Source organism: Protobothrops mucrosquamatus, unplaced genomic scaffold, assembly GCF_001527695.2.
Source record: "Protobothrops mucrosquamatus isolate PMUCROS unplaced genomic scaffold, P.Mucros_1.0 scaffold225, whole genome shotgun sequence".
Classification (NCBI taxonomy): domain Eukaryota; kingdom Metazoa; phylum Chordata; class Lepidosauria; order Squamata; family Viperidae; genus Protobothrops; species Protobothrops mucrosquamatus.
In genome coordinates this window covers 903,094-923,899 of record NW_015386576.1, presented here as the reverse complement: position 1 = coordinate 923,899, position 20,806 = coordinate 903,094, and the positions used below count along the sequence as shown (strand labels likewise).

Sequence of the window (20,806 nt, the reverse complement as noted above, 5' to 3'; positions counted from 1 at the left end):
CTGTAGAGCAGACTAAAGTACCAGATCTTAGCCCTGACTGCATGATCAACCACAACACGGGTAAGTGTGTTAGATGTCCTCATGCATCTGAAGAAGGAAAACAATTTCATGCTGGAATAACTACAAATAATTCCCTTAGTACAGGCTGGGGATGTGATGAAAAAAACATCACAAGACCATGAAATTCAAGAATATTTACTATGGAATGGGCATGCCTTGATTAGGGGGAAATGAGTTCTTAATATGTTTGCTTTTCATTCTTAAGTCACACCATTTAAGGTATATTTACAACTCAGGTTTATTATTTTAAGCCAGCTTATTTTCCCTCAATAAAAATGCTGATTATAGCATTAGTATATGATCTATCATGACTCTAACCCTCTTCATAAAACAAAGGTTTTCCAAATTCCCTCAGATGGGAATCACTAGTAAACCAGCTTATATTTGTGGAATAAGCATGTCTTGTAGTATATCTATAGACTGAGATCTGCTTCATTGGCTCTTGCTTTGTTCAATATTATATTTTCATCTATAATAAAATCATAAGAATTGTCTGTACTTCTTTGAAATGTCTAATACCTAAAATCCACATCTTTTTTGCTTTCTCATTACACTTAACTAACATCTGGCTACAACCAAATCTCAAGGGCACACAAAATTCCTGCTGTGCTATTTTTTTTAACTTGGCAAAGCTTTAGTCTGCAACTTCTGGCAGAGATAGTTTCTGAAGAAATTCTCCTTATTTGTTTTCTACTGTACATTCGTTAAAATCAATAGCAAAATAAAAATATATTGAAGAAAAGAGTACGAGTTGTACTTGTGTCATGGATATTTTAATCATATTGATTAAGAACCAAAATTGAAAACAAGCAAACATAAAAAGAGATGAAGATATTTGGAAGCAAAGATGCTTACAAATAGGTAAGCAGAGCAAAAAGGAAGTGGAGCTATGGAAAAAAGGGACAGAAGAACGCAGAATTATGAATACTAGTCAATGAGGTATTTTCTGATCCAGTAATAATAAAGAGTACATAATCTATAGAATTGTGCTCTCTAGGATGGATCCCAGATGAAACTCCGTAAATGGGACTCAAAAATTCCTGAGACTAAATTTCCAAATGTAAGAACAAATCTATCCATTATTTCTTCTACATTGTACCTCTTTAACAACCTTCATGGTGTTGTCAGACATCTGAATGGATCCCAGATGCAACATTTCCAAAATTGTAGGTATTGTAACTGCAATACAGGATGTCTATGAGAAATACAGTTATACTGTCATAGATGCCAAAGTCTCTACCAGATTTTCTAGTTCAGACAAGCGCTAAATAAAATCAAATGACTTCATTTAGAAAAACCTACATTAACAGAAAACATACTGTGTGTCCTCCTTATTTGAGTGGTCAAGTAAATACATAGATTTGTGCCATTTACTCTTTTCAGACTTCTAACTATATAGGTTTTCCTGCTTGAGCAGGGGGCTGGACTAGAAGACCTCAAAGGTCCCTTCCAGCTCTATTCTATTCTATTCTATTCTATTCTATTCTATTCTATTCTATTCTATTCTATTCTATTCTATTCTATTCTGTTCTGTTCTGTTCTATTCTATCTCAGAGATGACATTCCTTTGTCCTGGATTAATGTAAAAGAACCTTCCGTGCAACGATGAAATTTTCTTCATCTGAATTTAAAAGTATTTAAAGGAGTCAGTGTTCTTAAATTACCAATTCAAAATCCTGAAAAGCTACCATTTGTAGAAGAAGCTTACATTAACTTAGGGCTCTTTGATTAACATTTTCCTTCTGATATTATAATAAAAATGTGTATCCATTTGTTAGCAATCTATCTTTTGAGAAGAATGGTACTGTTGCAAGTAAATCAAATCTTTCTCTATTTTCATCTCTTAGCTTCTCTTGAAAAAAAAATCTGGTGATCACACATATTGGCAGTTGTGATCTAAACAGTTTTTCATAATCTGGCACTTTTCTGTTATATAGAAAACATCACGTACATTGGAATCTAAAAAAGAATAAAGAGGGGGCATGACTTTGGCTATCACGTTATACCGTTATGTGATTGAACAATGTTAAAGAAGAACTAGAGAATATGAGGTATTCATTTCTTAACTAAAATACACAATTTTAGTCTTTTGCATCTATGAATTATATGCACTGCACTCTAATATGTGCCTATACAAAATTAAATCCTATTGAGGTCAGTGGGACTTAATCACAAAAATGTAAACAGGATTGCTGGTTGGGTAGTTTTCTGTTGCAAAAGCCAATGTATGGGATGAAAATTAACTAATTAGTTTGACTTCTGAGTTTGCTTACATTTGATTATAATATCAGTGGCATATAAATGTCTATCATAGAATTTGCGTACAGTTCTGCATTAAATCTGGTCATGTATTCAGGCTATTGTAGGCATCTAGCATTTTCAGTTACTCAAGTCAGCCCCATAATGAGATAGAATTTAAAACTTCCATGGAAAAGCTTTAAATTATGTGTATAAAATATTTCTGGACTGAAGTTTATGTGTATAAAATATTTCTGGACTAAAATATTTCTGGACTGAAAAGAAATTTAAAAACATTAACTGGACAACAGAATCAGTATCAAACCTGAAGGTGTCCCTAATTCGTTGAGGTTATCAACATACCAAATGGTGAAGAGTTACTCATACATTTAATATGCCCTGAGTTTTCCTTTTCCTTCCAAAGGAAGTTCTCACTTTTAATCTTTTATGTTTCCTCTAATGAATCTGGCTTCTTTGTGGCAAAATATTTGTGTATTCCTGTGCCTCTGAAAGGGATCAGCTAACCAATTTCCACTCTATTTTAAAACTAAAAATTATGACTGGAGCTAGCAAGGAGCTCTCTTGTTTTAGAGTTGCAGAAAAATAACATCCCTCTTCCTTTCCCTTTTCATCTCCCCTGTGTTTTCTAAACTTTGAAAAATAAATAGCATGTTTAAACAAGTGTACAGTTGGGTGACCCAAACAGTAGTAAAGCAAAATAACACTTATCTGCTGACAGAATTTCTTAAAAATAAATAAGCTAAGTTTGGTTCCTTGCCAAATTTGATGCTTCAACAGTTATTTTTTGGAGGGGGGGGCGTTCTAAGGAGTTTAAATAAGATGAAAATTCTCCTTCATTCCATCTGGAAGGCAATGTCAGACATGCTGTTTCCATGTCTGCTTGTTTGCTTTCTGACAGGACTGTATAATTCAAGGCTGCCCAGAACAACTGTCTTTAGAAGAGTCTCAGATTTTACCACAGGCCAACCAGAGCAGTGAGAGCTTCCTCTTCTTGGACTGTGGTATTATGGAGGGCAAAATCCTTCTGAATCTTCAGTGTCAATGCTATCCCTGCCAATAATATTTAGAGAAAGTGGCTATGTGTGCGTGGATATACGAACCCACACTGCTATTTCAGTTTGACTGCCGTATGTCAACCCTGTTATTTTCTACTAAGAGTTCATAATGCTGCCTCCAGACTGATGTTTCCAAAGCAGGTTCAGAAGCCAGGAATCTGGAGGGATTAAGATTTCTTTTCTGCAGACCTTCCCTGGGTGGTTGCCACTGGAATGGAGAAGTGCTGTTTCTGAAGGTTGTTCTTTGCTTGATTGAAAATTAGTCTCGAGTTCAGTTTCTTCTCCTCAGGAAGAAAAAGCTGCTCTTTTGGGGAGGTCCTAACAACATTGGCACTTGGCTTTTGTGGGTTATTTTAATCTGGAAGCAAAAAGGATAGAAGCCAAAGTCACAAAATCATTGAAATGAAAAGGCTTTTGGAGATAATTTGGAACAGTAAAATCCTGTATTTCATCCAGAATTATGAGGCAAGAGGCAACAACGATAACTCTGATAGATGCAGGTCCATCTTATCTCAAACATCTCAAGCAAAGGAAAAACCAATATGTTCTAAGGCAGTCTATTCCACTTCACACATTTATTTTTAGATGTTTCTCCTCCTAGTTAGCTGAAATCTGCATCCCCTTAATTTTGACTCATTGCTTTGTCTTGCAATCTGGAAAGCTTCTCCACCTGGTTCTCAGTTCTTCAAATGTTTAAAGACGACATCAAATTTCTCCTCATATTTTCTTCAGTATCCAACTGTTTCATTATATTATGATTAGGTGATTGCTCTTTCTAGATAGAAACTATTTCAAGGGACTATGGAAAGGGCAAAGATTTTCTATTAACTGAGATAAACATTAACTTTTCCCTTTTGTCAATGTCTATTTATGCTAGTTTATTGCTGCTACAAGGACTGGCTCCAACAGAGGACAAGCTGTTTGGAAGAACTAAGAAAATAGTTATTTCACCTGTGTCATTTATTTGCAGAAGGAGGAAGTGGTATCTGCTGAATCTACTACTCTATGGTTTAGGGCATGTAGCCTTGCTTTTATATAATAGCATTTTGCTGCAAGGTTCCCCAATCTGATGACCCCAGAATATTGCAATAGGACTGTTATAATCTCTTTTCAGGTGGCAATGTAACATTTTCCCTAGATTAGAGCACATGAGCAATTGTTTGGCAGCTAGGGGGAATATCAATCTTTTCCTACAGTCACCTAAACATGGCATAAACCTGCCAGGTGTTCTGCTCTTCCTGATCTGAAGGCCTTTCTTCCATGACCAAAGAAAATCAGTACCAAGCAGGATCTGGCTCACAGATACACCCCCACTCCTGTTGCTTCAGGGAAAGACAAAACAAGTCTGTTTAGTTCTCTATGGCAAATAAAAAAAAAGTTCCTTATCAGACTGAATTGGAGATAGCACTGAGACAGTTCAGCCATTAAGTCTTATGAGTGGTTGTGGAGGCAGCAGAAGAACAGGTCATCTTCTCCACCACAGCCCAAGATGACTCAAGAAGTGTAACAGGCTCTCCAGAAAGGCACATCCAGCATATCTTGCCTGGCCAGTCAACTGTCATAAGGTGAGATCCTCAAAGCAATGAGAATGTTGGGAAGTAGCATCCAATGTGATTCAAAAACTGAAATCCAAACCCTAGATAGCTCCAGATTAGGAAAATGTTTGGTCCTTGTTTAACAACTATTCATTCAATGACCATTTAAACTTGTGATGATCTCAATGAAGGGGACATATGATGAGTCATGTTAGTTGTGGTCATTGCAATGTGCCTGCAGTTCATTTGATTGTGATTTGGATGTTTTGCAACAAGTTCAAAAATTATGACATTTGCAGCATCCCTCAATCACATGAACATGTTTTGCAATCTTCTCTGCTATCTTCCCATGAGCGAAATCAAAGGGCAGTAGAGTTTTTGCTGCCTATAGAAGAACTTATAGGCAGTTTTTGCTGCCTATAGAAGAACTTATAGCTCAAAGTGGAACTGTGGAGAAGTCAATGGGGAAGCTGGCAGGAAGTCAGAAGTCATGGTCATGTGAGATTCTTACTTAATGACCACATCCAGAGATGGCTGGAACTGCTATCACTAAGCCAGGCATCTCAAACTCGCGACGTATCGGAACTTTTTCACCATTGCCGGCAATGGGGTGGGCGCGGTTCCGGTATGATGAAACCGGCCCGCGGCCCGGCAGTTTGACACTCCTGCACTAAGCTGTATGATCAGATGATGTCACACTTTGATTGCATCACTTAGTGATGGAAATTCTGATCCAATTACCATCATTAAGTGAGGACTACTTGTATACACAGGAATTCAAAGAGCCATTCTTTTCACTTTGAATACTTCTCTGCAAGATATTGTTCTATAATACTCATTTGCATATCAGAGTCTCTTCTGTAGCTTATTTAAAAAAAAAACACCCAACCCACTTCTCAGATCTTCTTGCTCTAATAAATAAACTCCTTTAATAGCATTCAGACTTTTCTATGTTTCAACTACTCACTGTACAAGGTGGTTGCATCCAAGGCTCTCCATCCACTTGCATGGGCAATAGTTTGGTTGTTCTGCAATACACAAACAGTCTTGTAAGAAGGAAAACTAGTCAGAACTGAATTCTGTCTTGCTCTAAGCTGTCAATAATGAAAAGAGTGAAAGAGTGAGATATACAAGATGATGTTATCTAATTGTAGTCACTGAATCATCACCTAATGTTAAGTGCGTGAATGATAAATGAACCATAAATTAATAGGATGGTTCCAATACTATGATAAAAAATGGACTGGCTAATTTGTAGATCAGTTTGTTGTATGAACATGCTTCTTGTTAGCATGGTTAGGATTTCTAGGAACCACAGAAGCAATAGCATAGTGGCACAAGAAGGCATGCTCCGTTTACATGTATCAACCCCACACCTTTATCATCCTTTGCTTAACTCATCTAACATATGTGCAATTGCAAATAGAGGCAACTGTGTTTTATCCAATATATTCTTGAGGTATATTGAGTTTGGCTCTATAAAACGACATCCTTTTCCTATTTCTTAATGCAAGAGCAGGCACCTTATTCTCCTTTGTACTGGGTCCCCCTGTTTTTTAATGGCTCCTCATCGCATTCTCTCATCTCCTTTTGTCTCTTTCTAGAACATTCTGGGAAAACATAATGCCTTCTAAGTAAAATGCTTTATTTTCATCAACATTCATCAACATTGTTTATCCACTGCAGGATGAAATCTTCTTCGTGTTTCCAACCAGCTTTATTTTATAGACCTGATAAGTTTTTCAGGTCATGGCAAACCACAGAAAATACAGATTTGGTCTTTAGAGCAGGGTATTAGAATATTAGCACACAAAAGAAAGGGATACCAGGAAGTGCCTGATTCTTTTTTGTCTCTTACTACAATACCTTCCAAATTGGGCAAAACATTCATATTAGAACTAAAGCCTCAAAGTAGGTACCTGATGGCAACAGAGGAACACTGGGCCAATCTCTTTCCAGCACTTTTCAGTCCAGTATAGATCTGTCCCATTTCCATTGCCCCTTCAAGACCAACAACTTCCAAGAGCTGATCACTAAGATCTAATGAAAGAAAGATAGATTATTATTAAACAAAGAAAAATGTGTGGCCTTTTATTGTGTTTAATGCAAAGCTGAAGATTGCTTATACTGCTGTTCTTCATGTAGTGGCTATGGACATCAGGGTACGTATTTGCAAGGTTCTCATACTCCTTGATCATTTTTTAAATTAAAATTGTTTTAATTGAAAAGTTGACATATCTATAGCTGTCTGTCTGTCTATCATCTTCTATCATCTATCATCTATCTAATCATTGGCGGTAGTAACAGTGTCCAGAAAGACTAAAGGAGATATTTTGTATGCAAGTTTTGCTCATCTGTTGTGCACATCTGCACTGTTGTTTTTCTTCACTTTACCAGTGTACCTTCTGAAATAGGAACTTTCTTGTGATTGGTGGAGAAAATGTTGTGATTTACTCTGAGGGATCACGTCTACTTCTGTTTCTTGGCCAAGTCTCTGAACTTTACTGCACCGGCCTGCATTTTAGAAAAATGGGCATTTAATCCCAACCGGTTGGTATCAATTTCATGAATGGGCAAAACGTCATTAGCATGACTGTCTTTCTGTGTATATATCAGTCAAACACTCCTTTATTTCCAAACTAGCTGTACCCAGTCACATGTTGCTGTGGCTCAGTCTGGTAAAAGCGTATGTTGCTTTTACGTCCAACAGATGGCGCTGTTTTTCAAAAAAGCATGTTTTTACCTGTCACAGGTGTGACATCTATATAATATAGGTATATAAAAGCACGCGCATATTCGAATGCAACGTTGTGTCAAAATTTCAAAGCAATCGGTGAAGAATTTTCGGAGATTTAAGATTTGGAACAAACGAACATTTACATTTTTATTTATATATAAGATGAATCCACTGTCCTGAAAGGACTGGAAACAAGAGTTCGAAGGCAATGTTTGGAGCAGTTCTTTGTCAACCTCATCTTTTATTGGCAGAATTTCCCAAGTTCATTTAAAATATTCAGATTGCAGGTCTACAAATACACCTATCTTTGGAAAGTTACTATTAGTATGTAGAAGCTGTACAGGCCAGTGACTAGATGAGATACTATTTCTATCTATTTAAATCTGTTCTGAGTTCCCTGGAAAAATAATATAAGAAGCATGCTAAATTTGTCAATAGTCTGAATCAATAAAAGGTAATTTTATTTATTCACCATATAATGGAAGTTTTGGTTAACTCAGGAGCATGATTTTTTTTGCTAGGATTAAATTATTATCACCTTTCTCCACATTTTGCTTTGAAATGAGTTGGCTACAACTCTCAGTTCAATTTTTTTCTTACAAGGCTAAGTTATAGGTAATGTAGGCAGTCCCACGACTTGTGATCCAGTGATCCCCTGCACATTACCTATGGGTGCCTTTGATGCTACAGTGAGCATGTTCCAAATATTTCATTTAATTTCATTAAAAAGACTTTATTGGGAAAAGAATCACATTGTGAGGGAAGCACTGTAACAGTGACAGTGCTTCAAAAGCAAAGCAACAGGGGTAATATTTCTGCATTTGGCAGCACTTTTTGTGTAAATTCTACCCATTTTCAGAAAGATTTGTGCACTTGATGCTTGTGTCATCCAAGAGTATTACCAAATGCACAGATGTTATCAATTTGTGGTTTTGAACACAAATGACTTCCCTATTTGGGTCAAGGATTAAACTTTTTTCAGCACTCAGAAAGATGATGCAGCTAAGGATAAATAAGTAGGCTTGCTTCATCTCTTTGGGTTCTTCATTTGGCAAACTCTCCTGTGCACATGCATGGTTTCTGTCTGGTTGCCTTTGCTGTGCAATGGAAAAAGTATAGCATGGAATGAAAATGAATGACAGACAAGAAGCAACAAATGTGAGAACAAAGCAAACGTGAGACCTTTGTCTGGCCTATGTCAAGATGAATCTGCAGTGCCAAAGTTGGAGTCATTTGTTCTGCAGCACCCCAAAATAGCATATTTAATTTCCTCAAATGAGGTCTTGCCTGCAAGACTTCAAAACTAAACACTAATGGCCTCAAATTATTCTTTCTTCTGCTCTGGGAAAATATTTGGAACAATATAGGAATAGTTTTTAAAGATTGTTTCCTTCCACATTTGTGCATATTCCTCCAGAGTCTGAATTATCAGAGAAACAAGCCAGCATAATATGTGCTGCCATGATGGCTGAACTCTAATTTGCTTGCCAGTGCTTCTTACAGCCTTACCATGACACAAGTTAAAGGCAAGATTTAGTAATTTTTTGGGGTGTTATTTCCACCACCTCCCAGAATCAGTAGATAGTCAGAAAAACAACCACCAATCATTCTCCTGAAAGTGTGATGGAACAGGTTGGACAGAGGCTTTAGCTGTATTCACGTTGTCTGTGTGACAGATCACTCGAGCTATTTCAGAACATAGGTCAACAGGTTGCTAGTCTGGAGGAAGGAGCTTACACAGCACACTAATGCAGTGCCTTTCTGCCTCATTCTGGCCCATCTTTAACTTGTCAGCTGGGTTATTTTTGGACGAAAGCTTACCAGTCTTCTAGAAGTCTGGTAAACTTATAGAGACATTTACCACCTCTCTGTCACTTGGGATAGAAGGGGAAACTAGCACTACTCTTGTCAATTTCCTTCCAGCTTCCAAATTGGTAAGACCTATGGGGGAAAGTGAATGGACATATCAGCATCCAAATGTATCCAATGAAATATGCAAAATGGCATCAGAGCAAAAAAATAATGCTGCCTCACTCCCAAAATAATAGGAGCAGCAGTAAACACAGCCATGCCAAACCCTTGTCAGCAGAAGCAGCAGAAAGCTGTAGCGAACTCGAGTAGAATCAGCAATACATACCTCCCCGTTTAAACAATTAGCAGATCCTATTTTTAGTCACAGGCAGGCTTACTGATCTTTGTAAAACTTTTGAATATTTAATAGTAGGTCAAAAAGGCTGACATATATCAATGCACATAAGGAAGCCATGCTATGCTTTGTGAAATGTAAGTTAGATATTACATGGGCAGATGCTTCTACAGAAACCAGGAAGGGTAGTGCTTTGACCAGAGATGAAGACGTAAGCCTGTGGCAACCTTAGTTGGACAACAGGAACTCTGAAGAGGCCAGCTTCTGACTGCATCATCATCACCAGATTTGTGAATGAGCCATTGCAGGTTCTTCTTAGGAATGTGTTGGAAAAAGGTAGAAAATTCTACTTTAAAACTGCTAAGGGCCAATTTAGGGTGCCTCTGTGGGTAGGCTGCAGATAATCAAAAGCTGCATCATAAAGACACATCATCTAAAAATGATCTGTGAGATGTCTTTATGCCATGGATGAATCTGAATCTGGAGTGTGTTCCCTATACAATTGTTTTCTTTTTTTCCAAAAGATAGAAAATGAAATTGCTATTCAGATCTACTTGTATGCAAATTCCTATAGAGCCTTGCTGTAACATACGTATTTGGGGAACAACAAAATGTATTGTTTTGAGGATTAGGTTAGTGATGGCTCATGTAAAATTGTACTGCTAAATCCTCCACATGATTCAATATTAGCTTTTAAAAAATCCCTATTTGTGTTATCCTACAGAAATAACTGCTGCAAAAAGTAATAATTGATAGTATTAAGAAACTGCTCCTCCCTATAAACCTTGTCCTGACATATCTGATTATTAGTTTTCAAGCTGGTTAGCCATTATCATTGGTGGATGTGTTATAAAGGTAACCTGTAAGCTTACATTGCTGCTATGCATGAACCCATTTGTCTCATTCCACAAGAAAAGTAATGAAGGGGAACATTTATAGGCTGGGAAACTTGCAGGGTGGGGGTGGGGTAGATATGGCCCACAGATCAGATATTGACAACTTCCTGCTTATTGCTTTGAAGCTGCAGTCCTTAGAAAGTTACCTACTGCAATTGAGGCAGCCATTAGTGAGAAAGTATTTCAAAATTGCCGTGCATTGTTCCCAATGAAGATCATGCCCAATGGTGGTGGGTTTTGTTTTTGAGGATTGTGCTGTAAATGCCTACAGATTTGTTGCAGCACTCATCCTGCCTCAGGCCTCTCCACTTGGAGAGTTTCATGCATTAGTCAGAAAGGAATATTCTGGAGAGAGTGCTGTTTCACCACGCTGGCAGCTTTCTTTTCCCTGTTTATACTGTAGCCTGTAGCAGCATTAAAGCATCCTCTTAATTACTCATTCTGTTCTGTCTAAGCAGCACCTGTTCTGCCAAGCTCTTTCCAATCCTCTCCATGGTCTCCCACGAGGATATTCTTAGAATTTTCTTATTTTCAGGCAGGTGCTCTCATCGGAAGAGCATTTCAGAAAAATCTCACAAGGTGATCTATGATTCTCCATGACAGAGAATGTACCTTTTGTTTCCAGTAGCTTGGCACTGCTGTGCCAACACTGTGATTAGCTTAAGGCCTTTAATATTTCATTACTTTGCAAGATCCATTTTCTGTAAAGCTTTAGACTCATTGGAAGCTGGCAAGGAGCTGAGGGAGGGAATGGCATTGAGAAGAATTAAATAGGCAATGAATTAATTTTACATTAATGATAAACTTGAAAATAACTGCTGCCTGTAAAATGCTCCTTTGGAATATAACATAAGTTCCCGCTTTATCCCAAAATCAATGCATTCATGTTAAGGTTCTGGAGGGGTTACCAAAAACAATATAGAATGTCAGCGATGAACCCAAGTCAAAGGGTATTTGGAAACGCTTGAATACTTTGTACTATAAGCAACGAACAAGCATCCTGCAGGCAGGTTTTGAGCAGGACAAGTAAACTGAATTGAAAGAAAGCTGCACATAGCAGCTTCTTTAGCAGAAATGAATTAAAATAAAAGAAATAAAAAGAAGCTGGTAGTCATAATCTGAGACTTCTTACAGCACAAGCTTGTTGCCTAGGGAGAAAGCAAGCAAGTGCCCTTTGTCCTGGGAATCCTTTCTTACATGCGCAGCTGGAAGCTGGCAATGTTGGCTGCATTTAGAGATAATTTAGAATTGTGAATTAAGTCCCTTTGAAAATTGTGTGTGAGAATGTCAATAGGCAAACTGGCTAATTGTCAGGGTGTGTCCTGCCTGGTCTCATGCCGCCCCTTCAGCCTTTGCCTGCCTAACCCATCTCCTTTACCAGCTTTCCCTCCGCTTGGTGCCACCCCCCCTCCCATGATTTGGGACATATCTCCCCAAATTCCAGTCAGTCATTATGGTCAACTTGTCTTTTTGAAAGATGTACTGTTTGTGGTTGAAAACTGGAATGCCAAAGTTGGAAATAGTAAGGAGGAAAACATAGTTGGACTGAGTGGCCTAAGAAACAGAAATAAAACAGGAGAATGATTTATCAGTTTCTTCCAATTCAATAATTTCTTCAATGCTAACATATTTTTCAAAGTTCAAAACATACCTTACATACATGGGCATTGCCAGATGGGGCACATAAATTAGTTTCACTATATTATCAGTACAAGAAAGTGAAGGAGCTCAATTTATAGTAGTGAAAATGTGGATGGGGCTATGTAGAATAGATTGTGAGCTGCTCATACGCAAGTTCCAAATCAAGCTAAAGCAGGCCAAAGCCAACAGATTCCAAGATATGAACTTGAGCACGTACTCAATATTTTCAAGGACAACATCAGGATTTTCTGGACTCTTTCCAGTCGGGATTCAGGCTGGGCTATAGTACCAACATGACATTAGTTGCATTTGTTGATTACTTTTGAAAGACTCAGGATGAGGGTGGTGTGTCCATCTGGCCCTTCTGGATCTCTTGGTGGCTTTCAATACCATCAATCATGGTATTTTACTGGACCAGCTCTAACAATTGAGGGGGGGCACTGTTTTGTGACAGGAGGTTTTCCTCCTGTCTCCATGACTGATACCAGTCAGCATTAGTGAGCAAGGCTAAATCCTAATCTCCTGTTATGTCTCTCTCCCCTCCTATTTAACATCTATATAAAGCCACTGGAAGTGGTATTTGGAGCATGGAGTCCAATATCAACAGTATGCTGATGATACTCAATTATACATCTCTACCTCATGCAGAAAAGTAATGCTGCTTAGTGCCTTGAGGCTATAAGGGCCTGGATGGGAGAAACTGGCTTTGACTCAACCATAGCAAGATGGAATAATTGTGGATCTTTGGCTCTCCTAAAGTCAGGAGAATTAACATCTCTGACTCTAAAATGGGATAATATTCTCATGGAGAGAGGATCCACCTGAACTCGTGGCTCCTGGTGGAAAAGCATGTGGCAACCATGTCAGAAAGCTTTGCACAAATTTATCTTGTGTGTCAATTGCACGCATTCTTCAAGCAGGAGTCCTTGCTCATAGTAATTCATGACTTAGTCACCCCTGTTTGAATTACTGCAATACATTCAAAGAAAAATTGGAAGTGCAACTGGTCCTAAATCCAGCAGCACATAAATTTTAGGTCGTCCTGTGTTTCACCTGAGTAACAGCACTTTTGTTTGAGCTGCATGGCTCCCAGTTATTTTCCAGGTGCAATTCAAGGTGTTGGTTATGACCTTTAAAGCTGTACAATGCACAGAGCCAGATTATCTGCAGGATCACCTCTGCTCTTCCTTCTAGGTTAAATAGGGTAGGCATGCTCCAGGCCCCCTCCCTCAAATGTTGTTACCTGATGGGACTTTGGAAGTGTGCCTTTCATAGTGGTCATCCCAGCCTTTTGGAATAGCTTCTCACCTGAGATCTGAGGGATCACTGCTTTTTTAGCCTTCCAGAGGGTTAGGGTGGCATTGGGCTAGGATGAATTGGGAGATTGTTTGTTCTGTCAGAGATATCACAGGTAGCCAAGAAAACAAAGAAACCAGTCCAGAGTTCTTATTCAAGGCACAGATAAGATTCAAATGATCCTATTTTGGATACATTATGCAAAGACCCAACTTCTTAATAAGAATGGCAAAGGACTAGCAGGTGACAAAGAAAAGGGCAGGTTTTCAGCTTCTATTCTGATTAATTTTCTCAAAGTAAAGATGTGTTTTCCACCAGATAATTATGAAAAGCAAGTTTAAGGAACAGGTTTGAAATTTGAGAATGATAAAAAAAGATATTCAGGGAATACCTGTTTACTCTGAATGAGTTCAAATATCTCGGACAAAAGGTATTCATTTATTTGATTTCTATCCTACTTTTAATTTAGGCATTCAAGACAGTATTTACAGCACTTCCTGCACTTATAATTTCACATAAAACAGCCTGGTGGTAGGTTGGGCTGTAGTCCAAAGTCACCACATGAGCTTGGATAGAATATTTATCAAATCTGCAAATATTACAATGTCAGGTGGGATATCTCATACCCTAAAGATTGTATAAATAACTTTAACAATTATTTTTATGTTAGAGAACTGTGCCTAAAATAACAGAATGAAATTTAACAGGAACACATGCAGGATTTTTCACTTAGCAAGCAATCAGCTGCACATGTGTACCTGACTTGGCAAAAGCATTTGTGAAAAAGGTTTTGGAACTGTAGCTGATCACAAATTGAATATGAGTCAGCAGTGTGATGTTGCTTTCAAAAAAGCCAAATGCAATTTTATGCTGCTTCAGCAGAAGTATTGTTTCCAAAATCATAGGCAATCATTTAATTTCTTTTGGTCATATCCCATCTCAAGTATTGTGGCCAGTTCTAGATATTGTACTTTAAGAAAGATTTAATTAAATTACAACAAGGCCAGAAAAGATCTCTGAGGAGGGGTAGGGATTTAAGAAAGATTGAAGGAATTGGGAATGTTTAATCTTGAAAAAACTGGGAGGTACTACATGGAAGATCAGGCTTTGTTTTCTACCACTACAGAGGACATTGCCCCCAATCATGAAAACAGATTCCAGACTGAATGTTTAGAAAAATCTTAACAGTTCAGCCAGTTATCCAGAAAATTGGATTCCTTTCCACCCAGTGTGTTCAAGTGAAAGCTAAGCCATAACTGAGATATGCTTTAATTTGAGCATGTTCTGGTATTCAACAAGCAGTTGGAATGGCTTCTTTCAATTTGTCAATGATTAAGGGCACACGAATCCTGGGTTTTGGTCTTCATTTTCACAGATGAAATAGGTTATTTTTCATTAAACTGTATGTCCCTAAGAAATCTTATTTTTTGGTTCTTCCAACTTGTCAAGCATTGAACGCAGGAGATACTATTTTTTTGTGGCCACTGTAGATATACAGGGATGACTCCTAAATATCTGCAACTTCTTATACTTATGCAGCAACTTTTATTGCACTCAAAATTCTAAGCCGCCTCACCTTGCACACAAAATTTGAGCTCCTTGGCATCAGTAACCACCGAGTATTGCAACTTTTCAGGTATTTTCTTGCTCATGCGGTTATAGCTGCGCTGTTTCTTGGTTTCCCCCCAAAGATTGGAGCCACCATACATGCTGGGAATGTTGAGGACTGCAATTCCTTCCAATGAAGTGCTAGTCAGATCCAAAACTGTTCCATCACACTGATACAGAGGGAGAAAAAGATAAAAGAGTGGTTTTTATCAAATATATTTAGAATTATCTATTAAACTGTATCATGAACTATTTAAATATTTTTATTCCACTGTTCTAAATATCAAGTAACTTCTTATTGTCATAAAACCAATGAAGCAAAATTATTAAGATCCACATTCATTACAATAACACTAAACAATAAGCTGTGATGCTATCAGTTCAAAATTCAGGTGTAGATGGCTAGAACCCCTTTCAGTGGGAGGTGTACTGTCTAAACCAGGAGTCCGCAACCCCCAGTCCGTGGACTGGCACCAGTCCACATCATGCCAGCAATGGTCTGCGCAAGCAAGTGAAGCCCTATCTGTGAGATGCAGGCATGCAAAACCACACCCCCTCAGATCTGCGGAAAAACCTTTCTCCATGGAACCGGTCCCTGGTGCCCCTAAGATTGGGGGCTGCTGGTCTAAACAATGTCTTACTTAAGGCCATTTTTACCAGAGTATAAATGTGCCACAAACATGCAGTTTAAAAATCCACAGGGTTTCACTTTCAAAAAAAATGCACTATATTTCTTGTTTCTCATGCACGTCTGAACAGCTCAGTAGATGTGAATGAAACATTAGATCTATGAACAAGGGGTCTATATAACTAAATATTCTGAACATTTTAAAGTATGGTATAAATATTATCAGGAGTAATATGGGTAAAGTCTAAGTAACCTAGTAAAGATTACTTTAAGCTTCAGTATGGTTGACCTCCTTGATAAATAATGCCATCTATGAAGCCAACATAGCTATATTCATCTAAGCTAAGGCAATGCCTGTTGTATTCAAGATCATTTTAGGATGCCTGTAGATCCTAGTAATTTTGTGAGTCTTTATCACCTATGAATATTGCTGTTTTGCATATTGTGTATTATTTTCTGGCAACAGAGGGAATGTTTAAAGCAGGGAATGAAGACTGTAAATAATGTGACCATTTTACAAGCCATTGTGGGTGGCAGAAAGAAAAAGTTTAGTAATAGTCAGGTGAACACAGTAATAATAATTTATATCACATTTAAAAACTATCAAGCTTCATATGTGAATCCATTTAGCTGTGTGGTTGTCCCTTCTCCCTCTAATTGAAACTAGAAATTAATGAAAACAAGGTGTAAATAGGGTGTTTTTTTTGTAAAGAGTAGTCTAAAGCAACATAATAACATGTTTGGCAAAAGCTATAATTGAAAAACAATTATTTTGGTCTGCACACAGGTCCTTTGATATTTATCTAAGGATTGCAAGTGCTGTTCTTCGGTCTGTGTTCAGTTCTGCTTCATTGTTTTGCTTAGGGACATTGCCAATGAGCCTCCCCTGTGCTGTCTGGGTAGCAAAATTCTGGCAGGCTGCAGAAGGTGATATGGATGCCATATATTCACCCAGCAGAGGAATGAGCATCTAATGGCCAGCAACTGTTTTTTCCTCTTTAACCCTGCTTTGTCTCTGTGCCAATGTGGTACAATGGCCTCTTTGAGAAGGGGCAGCTGATGGGTTGTTGGCAGGAAAACTGGAAGTAGACATTTGCAGCTGGGCAAAAAAACAACTTTATTTCTAAGCGACTACAACTGTAACTGATGCCAATTTCCAAAACAAAACTGCCATTTCTCCTGTGCTCATGACAGATGCCTGGAGCCAAAAGGAGGGCAAACTGTTGCTTTCATCTTAAAATGCTGTTAGATTAACACTTTGCAGCCCTTGAACTACAATATCCTGAACACATTTGCAGAAAGATCCAGGACTGAGAAACGAAGTTATTTTTTCACACAATAGTATTTTTCAGCCAATACTGGGAGGGGATACGCTTAAGTGGTTTTTTTTTGTAAAACAGATGAATAGTTGTGCAGTGTGGAATCTGTCAAAGGTTGAACAAATACAGCTAAAATATTTTTCCCATGTTCTCACTATCAGTGCTAAATCCAAAACAAGTACAATAAAAGCAATAGTGGATCAGTGTAAACCCTTTTGTGTGTAGCATTCTGTTTCCAATCAAGGACCCATGGAAAGCCCACAAACAGACTAAAATCCAATAATGCTCATGACTTGTGTTCTTGGCAACTGTTATTCAGGTGCCTAATGATATTGAAAACATTATAATCACCGTCAGGACTACTTCCGACAGCAGCATTATTCTACTACCTGCTTATCCCAGATATACTGTATAGAAGGTAGTCCTAATTGTTGCTCAAAGAAAAGGCATTCACTTTTATTTTATTATTTAATATGCTGCATGACTAGATTACAAACTGAAGTCATGTGTGGAACTAAGCTGTTTTGAACCCAAGAACTAATCATTTGCCTACTTAGATTGTTTGAAATGTTTCTGGCAAAATGTGCTATTTGAATATTCCATGTCTGACTTCAGTCTCTCAGGCATGAATCCACAGGGGAAGGTTTTAGGAGTTGCACTGATTCACAAACTAAATACAATCTCAAAAATTGATGGCTAGGGGAAAATGCCAAATACCATTTTAAGTCTGCATCTATTTTATAGATGTACTAGGTGAACTGGATGTGGGAGGTAATAGTAGTGTTTGCTGAAATACCATACCAAACTAAACACAAACCTTCTCATATTTTAAGAATAGCTGGACAATGGAAAAAGTTCTTCAGAGATACCAAGAATGTCCTTCCTTGCTGGTTCTTTTTTATTTAAACATCCTGTACTCAAAGGGATAGGCTAGACTAGTGCTGGAAGGAAGAAAGCTGGGGAGTGATGAATGAGCAAGGGATGTAGCCAGCTAAAATATCTGAGACAGCTGAAGAGAAGTATATGTTATGTCATTTACCCTTTTTGACAGCAATCAACTGAAACTTATTCCTGATCTGGCTTTGGATGAGTTCCAATTTCCTCTAAAAAGCTTTTCTCTCCTTCCTGGCTATTATTAGACCCTGAAGATGCTGTCTGCAATAAAATCAGGAGGCCATCACTGTGTGTAACCTTAGAAAATAAGAGTAGATGTCTTAAGCACACACCACCATCTATAGAGGCTAAAGGAAGAATCTTTTTGAACATAATGGTAGTCTACAAAGAATTTGAAATAATTATCCAGACCAACAAGCTTTGTCATGTTACAGCAGGTTGGAGTGGACAGGCTTCTATCTCTTTCACTGGCACTTTTGAAAGATACTGTGAAAATAGGAATGAGGAATAAAAAGAGATGCATGAAGAAACCAGCAGTGAACTCTGAGTGGTATGTCCACTTGGCATCTTTTTGATGTGGTCTGCAAATGCAATGTATTCCTTAAAGCCATCCAAACCCAGATTTGAGGTCACGCTGGCATGCAAATCTATAGTCATAGCAAAGATAGTAGGACCAGGATCACTTACACCATTAGGAAGCAATTAGAGAAGCCAACTGAGCCCAGGATCTTCTGAAATGATTTCTTGGACAATGACAGCTGATGGGAATTGTCCCTGAATCAGCCCTTGAGTGAGGATGCCTGTCCTCATTGTCATAAGGAACTGAGGGGAGGTGATCACAGCAGACTGAAAAAGCATAGCAAGGTGTGGGCTTTGACTGACAATTCCATTTTCTAGTTTTAGTGAATAATTAACAAACATTACATTTATGTTTCCAGACTATGGATACTGAAAGTATAACTTTCAGTCCTTAAAAAGAGGACAGTTTGGATGAGGTTGGGGAGTGGAAATGGTTATGGAAAATACACACCACATAAAATCTCAAGTAGAAACTATGAAATGACTGACTTCTTAGTAACTGCTGGTGAACCACATGTTTCCTAATTAGAGGCTGTTTTCATGTAGCTCGAAGGTGGTAGTAGGCAACCACAGAATTTACAAATATTCACAACAAACTTAATTTTAGTCAAGCCCAGAAGTATACCTGTAAGGGCATAATTCTGTTCTCCCAAAACTGGCTTCAAAGATGAAACACTCAGATGTCCATGCCAGCAAATATATTTAAAGGGAATCCATAAAATAGGACTATGCTGTACATTTTAAAAATGTTGTTCCACATCTATAACTTTTTCTTCTTCCACTGAACTGTGTTTTGGATATGTGTATCCAACGGAAGCTTTCTCAACTATAAATGTACCTGCTCTTTCCCTGCAAAACATCTTAAAATGTTTTAGTGGATGGAGATATCACTAAAAGCTCAGCTGCAGCTGCCAGCTGTTTGTGGGGAAAAAACCTCTGTCGACATGCTAACAGTGCAGGAACCACAGGAGATATATTGTTAATTGGAAAATATTCAGAATCTTGTTTGGTTCTATCATTGTGGGTCAGAATCAAGGTCATGAGCCAAGCACTAAAAAAACAAAGAGAGGAGTATTATGAAAGCTATGGGGGAAAAAATAAAGTGTCTGCTGGCATTGTCCCATCAGGCAAGCCTTTTGGTGAGAAGCTTTCTCCTGTCTCCCTCCTGCACTTTGGATTCTCTTAATCATTGATTGGAAAAAATGGCCAATGCACCTCATCTTCCTATTCCTTTATTTCTCTTATGTCCAGCAGTCCAGGGGCAATTAGGAGAGCCCAGAGGCCCTTTCTCTTCAAGTGGCAATCTTCAGTAGAATGGCAAATAGGGTGGCCTTTTCGTTGCCTGTCTCCTCCTGCTCCTCTTCCTCTTCCTCTTCCTTCATCGGCTCCTCTCTCCACCCTCGTCCTGCTCCTCCTCTCCCCCTACACAGTTCTACAAAGTCAATAAGTGAAATTTCCATAAACGTACATTTGTGAATTATCTACTATTTGTGATCCAAATTTTAAAAGCACTCTGTTTCAGCTGAGAAGATACTGAAGGTTTTTTTAATGGGGGGGTGGGTGGGAATTCTTGTATTGGAATTCATATTATTTTCAAAAACCAAAATATTTCTTGAAAGAATGGAAAGGTCCCATGTCTTGAAGGATGTGGCTGGGTTTAATAGCATCAGGATAAACTGAGCAAAACACGTCCGGCTCCAGGGATAGTGCTATGTTGGTTACATAAAGACTAGACCAATGCTAATCAATTACTGCCATAACCCTTGGCAAATCTACTCATGAATAAAATATATTCATTTAACACCACTACTTAAGCTTTTGAATATATATCTATTAAATTAAATCATTTTAATTTTTTTTTTAATTCTAACCTGTAACCAGCAGAACTGTTACAGCCTAATTTTTGACTAAAGTTTTAATGACTCTGTAGATGGAATGTAACTGAAGTTAAAGAAGGAGGGAAAAATAAACCGTAAATTTGCCAGGAATAATTTTCCAATAAACCATGGAAATTCTTACTCTACAAGCTTGACCCTGACTTTTCTAGAATGTTCAATAGCCTACAGTATGTTTAATGTTTTAATGAAATACAATAATACATTTCTAAGAAATTATTGGCATAATCATGACATACCTTCTACAGAAAATAAGAG

At 38.0% G+C, this 20,806-nt stretch overlaps 1 protein-coding gene across 1 annotated transcript in view; it reads right to left on the bottom strand.

Moving 5' to 3' along the window:
- Positions 1-3,645: 3,645 nt before the first annotated feature.
- The window catches only part of DGKG (diacylglycerol kinase gamma), an 81,672-nt gene continuing 64,511 nt past the window's right edge, over positions 3,646-20,806 (bottom strand). Inside the window, exons 23-26 of the mRNA XM_015814142.1 lie at positions 15,202-15,403; positions 6,829-6,949; positions 5,877-5,937; positions 3,646-3,732 (exon numbers count right to left, since the gene is read on the bottom strand). Coding sequence (XP_015669628.1) covers positions 3,646-3,732; positions 5,877-5,937; positions 6,829-6,949; positions 15,202-15,403 — 471 coding nt within the window. The remainder of the gene's footprint in view (positions 3,733-5,876; positions 5,938-6,828; positions 6,950-15,201; positions 15,404-20,806) is intronic.